Here is a 7,314-nt window from a genome sequence, read left to right as displayed (position 1 = left end):
CCCATGGACTGTAGTCTGCCAGGCTCCTCTGTCCATGGAATTCTCCAGGCAAGAATACTGGAGTGGGTTGCCATTTCCTTCTCCAGGGGATCTTCCTGACCCGGGATCGAACCCGGGTCTCCCGCATTGCAGGCAGATTCTTTACCATCTGAACCACCAGGGAATCATCATAATGTACTATAAAATTTCAAACATTCAGAAGATAGCATGAAATTGCAATATTTACCAAAAGTGGGCATGAGTGTTTTAAAAGATTGCAAAACACTAGTCTTATGCTCTTAGGGGAATTTAGAGATTTTTTTTCCCACACTCTGCTAAAGTTTTCTTCATACACTTATCATATCCCCCTTCCCTGGACTGCAAACATCTCGGATGGTAGCAATTGATTGTGAGTTCCTTCTCTCCTTTGTGTTTCCTCTCCAGAGTCTTCACCCGGTGGACATTCTATAAACAGGTCACCCAATCTATTGTCTGACATGGATTGTTTTCATTCTACCCCATCTAAATAAAGGACTGAAGGATCTGGGCTGCTTTTCAAACAAAAACAGGTGATTTGAAGGAAAGGAGAGGAAATCAATGGAAGAGAAGACAGCACAAGAGAACGTCACTAACAGGAACCCGCCATCTCGGGAAAGCTGGGCTACAATTTAACCTTTTGAACTCTTTACTGAAAAATTATTCTCTTAGTTAATTCACAGCAGTGGCAGAACTGTTCTGGAACATTTAATCTTCCTAAGAAAACAAACCAGTGCCAAGCCCCCTAAAGCACATCAAAAAGAAAGGAGTGCGGTTTAAGAGCCCTACTGTGTGCGAGGTTCTAGTCCCACCTTATTTCAGAATCAGTCCAATTCACCCAACCGATTGGTTGTTTTTATCTCCTGTATTCATCAAAGCAAGATTTCCTTGTAGGCAGTACCTTGATTGTCTAATTCTAGATACTGTCTGGACCTGAAAGTTTAAGGAACTGTTTTCAGCTGAAACTAGCCATCCCTCCCAATTGCTGGGGTTTTCCAGAAATACTGTGCCTCGGAACAAAGTGTGTTTCCTTAGATGATAAACTTCTCTGTGTTTCCTGGGGGTGGGGGTGGGGTGGGGTGGGAGGGAAGCCGCACAGGTTGAAAGGAAAAAAACATGTCTTTGGGGAAAGAAACTGGAGTGATTCAGGCTGTCAAAACCAGACTTCTAACTCCACTCCGTGGAACGCTGTGAATACTTGAGTCTTCCACACCGAGTCTCTGTTCTCCAGCTTTTTCCAGACTCCAATCACAGCCCCTCAAAGGAACCTGAGTTTGAGTGTTCAAGCTTGGATTCAGCCCCTCATTCAAGGAAAAAAATGACCAGAAGTGTCATTTCAATATCCACCTCCCATAAGAGACAGACTTCTGGAAGAGAAGGCATCATGGAGGTTTATTCAGAACCACGGAAAGGCAGATCGGAAGAGTCGTGTGGTTATGTCGCTAACGCAGAAAGTAAGGTGTGCGGTGCTACAAGAGTGGCTCGTCCGAGGTTAACACAGTCCCAGCAGGGCGGACCCCTGCCAGGACTCAGGTGCCCTGCCGCCAGTTCCTCTTCGAAAGAACGGAACAGACTCACTCGTCAGCGCGCACGCACACACACGCACATCAGCACGTCCACGTCCACACAACGACGCGGACACTGAAACAAACCGAGTCGGGCCAAGTGGACAGCAAACAAATCCACCTCTCCGGGCCCCCCCTCCAGCTCCGGGTGCAGGGCTCGCCGAGGGCCGGCAGAGGGCGCGCCGCCCCCAGGGAGCCGAGACGCGGCCGCGCGGAGCCGGGAGGGCGAGGGGAGCCCCTGAAGCCGGACGCGCCCCTCCAGCTCGGCCACTCAGGGTGCAGGGCCCGGCCGAGGGGACGGGGAGGGTGAGGAGCGGACCCCCTTGAGGGCCCAGGGAACACACGGGCCGGAGGCTTCCTAGGAATTGCATCACGCTGCGCAACGCTGCGGCTCCTGGAGTCCTCCGGCGCAAAGTGTGTGTGTGTGTGTCTGTGTGTCTGTGTGTGAGTGTGTGTGTCTGTGCGCGCGCGTTGGGGGGAGGGGGAGGGGACTTAGACCGAGCCCGGGAGAGAAGAAGGCGAGACGCGCCCGGGGAAAAAGCTCCCTGCACATGGAGACATTACTTGCACCGAACTACACCGAGAAGCGAGCCCCCAGCACCGCCCCGCAGCTCCCCTCCCGGGGCAGAGTACCCAGCTAGTGAGGATCTTCCCACCCCCGCCTCGACCACCCCCCAAAACCGGCCCTGCACCCTCCAGCCCGGTTCCAGCGCAGCCGCGAGCCTTCCCCGGGACTGGCCCTGGCGGGGCGCCTAGAGCCCCAGTTGCATTGCTCCAGGAGAAAGGAGGGGGGCGGTGCATTTTGCCGGAGGAGGAGAAGGGGGGTGGGTGGTGGGGGAGAGAGAAAATTGCGCGGAGACCTGCCAAGCGCCACCGCCGCCGCCGCCGCCGCCTGTGAGCTCCGGCGGGCAGCCGGGCTGTCGGCTTCCCGGGGCATCTGGGTCCGGCGGGGCACAGCCCGGGCGCTTTCGAAGCCGCCGCCGCCGCCTCCGCGGCGAGTGCAGGCGGCTTCCCCCGGAGCCTGTGCGGCTCCGGCTCCTCGGGGGTGGAGAAGTGGGGGGTGGGGTTGTTGTTTGGGGGGAAGAAGGGGGAGGGGGCAACGCCGAGAGAGTCAGTGGTTTCCATGGTGATGGAGCTGAAAGTGCAGGAAATTTAAAGGCTTGGACCCTGCGAGACAGACAAACCGGTGCCAACGTGCGCGGACGCCGCCGCCGCCGCCGCCGCCGCCGCCGCTGGAGTCCGCCGGGCAGAGCCGGCCGCCGAGCCCCGAGCGGGCGGAGGGAAGTGCCCCGAGGACCGGCCCGAGCCGCGGCGCTGCCCCGAGCGGCCGGACGACGAGCTGCGGGAGAAGGAGGCGGGGAGAGCGGCCAGTCCACGCGCCCCGCGCCGCCGCCGGCCCGGGAAAGCAGCGAGCAGCCGGCGCCCCCCGCGCCCGCGGTCGCCCTGGAGTGGTTTCGGATGCCCCGCCGCGGCCGCCTGCCCGCGTAGAGCCGGGAGGAGAGTGGCGGCCCGCTTGCGCGCCTCCTTTCCGCCCGGGTGGGAGCCGGCGCCGCGCGAAGGGCTCTGCGGGCGACTCATGCTGCCGGCCCTGCGCCTGCCCAGCCTCGGGTGAGCCGCCTCCGGAGAGACGGGGGAGCGCGGCGGCGCCGCGGGCTCGGCGTGCTCTCCTCCGGGGACGCGGGACGAAGCAGCAGCCCCGGGCGCGCGCCGGAGGCATGGAGCGCTGCCCCAGCCTGGGGGTCACCCTCTACGCCCTGGTGGTGGTCCTGGGGCTGCGGGTGGCACCGGCCGGCGGCCAGCACTATCTCCACATCCGCCCGGCTCCCAGCGACAACCTGCCCCTGGTGGACCTCATCGAACACCCGGACCCTATCTTTGACCCCAAGGAGAAGGATCTGAACGAGACGCTGCTGCGCTCGCTGCTCGGGGGCCACTACGACCCGGGTTTCATGGCCACCTCGCCCCCCGAGGACCGGCCGGGCGGGGGCGGGGTGGCGGCCGGGGGCGCCGAGGACCTAGCCGAGCTGGACCAGCTGCTGCGGCAGCGGCCGTCGGGGGCCATGCCGAGCGAGATCAAAGCGCTGGAGTTCTCCGAGGGCTTGGCCCCAGGCAAGAAGCAGCGCCTGAGCAAGAAGCTGCGGAGGAAGTTACAGATGTGGCTGTGGTCGCAGACCTTCTGCCCGGTGCTGTACGCGTGGAACGACCTGGGCAGCCGCTTCTGGCCGCGCTACGTGAAGGTGGGCAGCTGTTTCAGCAAGCGCTCGTGCTCGGTGCCCGAGGGCATGGTGTGCAAGCCGTCCAAGTCCGTGCACCTCACGGTGCTGCGGTGGCGCTGTCAGCGGCGCGGGGGCCAGCGCTGCGGCTGGATTCCCATCCAGTACCCCATCATTTCCGAGTGCAAGTGCTCATGCTAGAACTCAGGGCCCCCCGCCCGCACCCGGACACTTGATCGATCCCCACCGACGCCCCCCGCACGGTCTCCAACCAGTTCCACCACCCTCTCGCGAGGGGATTCAATGAACTTTTATTTTATTATTTTTTTTTTTTTTGCTACAGAGACCTAGCTTTCTGGTTCATGTAATGCACTGTTTAACTGTGTAGGAATGTATATCTGTGTGTATATACGGTCCCAGTTTTAATTTACTTATTAAAAGGTCAGTATTATACGTTAAAAGTTACCGGCTTCTACTGTATTTTTAAAAAAATTTTAAGCAAAAGGAAAAAACGAACAGAGAAAAGAGAGACTTATTCTGGTTGTTGCTAATAATGTTAACCTGCTATTTATATTACAGTGCCCTTCGCATGGCGAAGCAGGGGAGGGGGGGAAAGTTATTTTTTCTTAAAGTACAAAGAGAGGGGAGAACTTTTGTAGAGGGACTTTTAAAAAGCTATTTTCCATTCTTCGGAAAGTGTTTTGGTTTTCCTTGGACCTCGAAGAAGCTATAGAGTTCAATGTTATTTTACAGTTATTGTAAATATAGAGAACAAATGGAATGACTAATCATTGTAAATTAAGAGTATCTGCTATTTATTCTTTATAATATCCCGTGTAGTAAATGAGAAAGAAGTGCAGAGCAGGATTAAAGAAAACCACTAAAACCGACTGCGCTCCACACTGCGATTCTCTGTGTTGGTGATTGATGGGGGGTTGGGGGTGGGAGGGGCGGGTAGGGGGTGCCGCTGTGCTTACGCTGCCTGTTGGGAGAAGGGGCTCATCCCTTCTTCTGGGGTGATGGAAGTGACCGCTCAGTTTTTCATGGCGGGGGGGGCTATTCTCAAACTCCTCACTTGAGCATCACGTGGCCTCCTCCCAGTCTCCCAGCCTTTTCTCCCTATGTCACCAAAGCTCGGGCCCATCATGACCTCGACACCCAGCCGGCCCCCTGGAGCTGACCCCAGGCTGGGCCGAGGGGCGGGGGGGGGGGTGGGGGGGGAGGGTGGGCGGCCGCTTTGTCCTGCCTGACAGGCCCTTCACAATGGGGACACGTGTCTTTCACACCTACCCTGGGGGCGGAGTGCCGCTGAAACTTGACCCCCGAGGAATGGGGGGGTGGAGGAGGGAGATCAGAGCGCGCCCACCCAGATCCCGCCACCCCTCCCGCTTCGCACATCCCCCCCCCCCCTCCAGCAACCCGCCCGCGTTAACCCTTTGCACTCCCGGAAGCTATGGGGAGGCGATCCCTTGGAATCTACACTCACAGCCTCCAGGGTCCTGCAGGTCTGAGGCCCCGAAATCCAGGCCCTCGGCCAGAATTACGGGGGATAGCTGGGAGATTTGACACTCACCTCCTCCTCCCTCCTCTGAGACCTAAGAAGGGCTCAGAGGAGTCCGAATTTGGGTGAAAAGACGTCACTCCCGGGGATCTGCAGCTGGGCACCGGGTTTGCCCCCCTCTGGACACTTACTCCACATGGGGGTGGGATAGGGAGGCGAAATGGGAGTCAGATCTTTGAGCGTGTGGGTTCCATAGTGGGCAACAGGCCTGTGACCTCTTAAAGGGACGTGCAAAACATGTCCCCCACCCCACCCCTCGAGAAGCCAGCGTCCCGAGGCCGGCTCGGGACTCGCGCGCGTCCCTGCGCCTCAGCCCGCGGTGGCGCCCATCCGCGCCGCTCCACGTGGGCCGGCTTCCTGACACCGCTCAGCACTCCTTTTATTTATCTTGGACTCCGCAGTCGCTCTCCTGTGCTCCCTCCCCACCCCCTGGCCACCTCCCCGCGCCTCCCTCCCGGCGTCCCGCCCCCCAGGCCGGAGTCCCGGGGAATCTATGCTAATTATTTCAAACCTGCGCTGGTCCCCGGCGCAGCCGCCGAGCCCCCGGCCCCGCCCGCCCCGTCCCTCCAGCCGGGCGCTTTCTTCCCTCCCGACGCAGCCTCGGTGGCTCCTCGTTTCAATAGCCTGGCTCGGGAGCCGGACCCCCTCCCCGGCGCTGCCTCCGTCAGCCGTGGGACAGACGTTAGGGTATTCATTAACTGAGAGCAGAGGAATAACGGCATTATTCCCCCCAGAGAGGGCACCCTGCCCCCGCGACTATCTGAGGCTTCATTGTAAAAGGATTAAAAGTTAAAGACCTCCATCTTATGATTCTTTCATTTAATCTTCCTGGCGCCTGGGAGACATGCTCGATGGATGATGGCTTTTAAAATATTCCTAATGTCGGCTACCTTAAGACTCCAAGCCCGGCAAACAAACGTAATTTATTTCCAGAAGAAAGGGGATATTGAGATGTTTAAGTTTATGAACCGCCGTCCCCATGTATATTTGTTAAGTTCTGACAAATACCCAAATAATGTTAAAATCAGCCATTCATCACTTATGAATTTATGCAAAACTTTCTGTGCCCCGGGCCAATATTTTTTTAGACAGAATTTCTCTTGCACAGGGCGGGGGAGGTGGGGCGGGGGGGAAGAGGAGGGGGCTTACGGGGCGGGGGGAGCCGAAAGCAAGAATTTTCATGCCTGGTAAACACGCGAATTATGCGAAGAGAGTTATTCCCAGCTGGGCGGGCAGCCAAAACTCGGAGAGCGCGCCGAGGCCAGCGCCCCCGCCCCCACGTTGGCAATGTCACTGGATTACAATGCGAGGTCTTCCCCTCGCGACGCCCCCTCCTCCCTCCGCCCTCAGGCCCGCCTGCCCCTCCTCCCCACCCCTGCCCACTTGGAAAACCCGCTCGCAGCCGGCGAGCTTCTCGGCTTTCAGAGCGGGAGTCCGCGGGAGCTAGGAGGACCCGGGCTGCAGACGTGACCAGCAATAGACAGACCCCTGGACAGACAGAACCAAAGGGCAGACCCGCAGGGGTTCCGGACCAGCAGAGAAGATCCAGCAGAACCCAGCCAGCCCCACAAGAGAGAGAAGGCGGTGCCGGCTCCTGGAACCTTGTGACTAACGCACAGCCGGTTACGTCTCCATTATTATTAATGTTGATAATACTAATAATAGCATCAACGCGGAAAGGAGTAGAGAGCTCTGGGCAGAGAGGCCAGAAACTGTCCTCTGCGGTCACCTCGTGCCTACCTCCTGTAAGAAGGAAAATTGATCTCGGTGTCTTCTGAGGCTTTGACAGCCCGTGTCTATGAATTTATGCAGCTGCTGAGGGACCACGCCCCCCCCCACCCCCGCCAGAATGGAGATTTATCACTATTACTGATGCAGACACTTCTACTTTTTCAAAATCCTGGAAGAGAATGGCAAGGTTTCCCAGCACCCTAGTCCTCCTGCCCCGATTGCCCAAATT

At 58.3% G+C, this 7,314-nt stretch overlaps 1 protein-coding gene across 1 annotated transcript; it reads left to right on the top strand.

The window, feature by feature from the left end:
- The first annotated feature begins 3,295 nt into the window (after window positions 1–3,295).
- On the top strand, window positions 3,296–4,683 carry NOG (noggin). The gene has a single exon (XM_086355666.1). It carries the CDS (start codon window positions 3,296–3,298, stop codon window positions 3,992–3,994), a length of 699 nt encoding a protein of 232 aa, XP_086211792.1. The 3' UTR covers window positions 3,995–4,683.
- Window positions 4,684–7,314: the final 2,631 nt, after the last annotated feature.

The sequence above is a fragment of the Bos grunniens genome, chromosome 19 (assembly GCF_055505025.1).
Source record: "Bos grunniens cultivar Pamir isolate PY7600 chromosome 19, Bosgru_T2T1.0, whole genome shotgun sequence".
Taxonomy (NCBI): domain Eukaryota; kingdom Metazoa; phylum Chordata; class Mammalia; order Artiodactyla; family Bovidae; genus Bos; species Bos grunniens.
The sequence above is the reverse complement of the archived record's forward strand: the minus strand, read 5'-3'. Positions and strand labels throughout refer to the sequence as shown.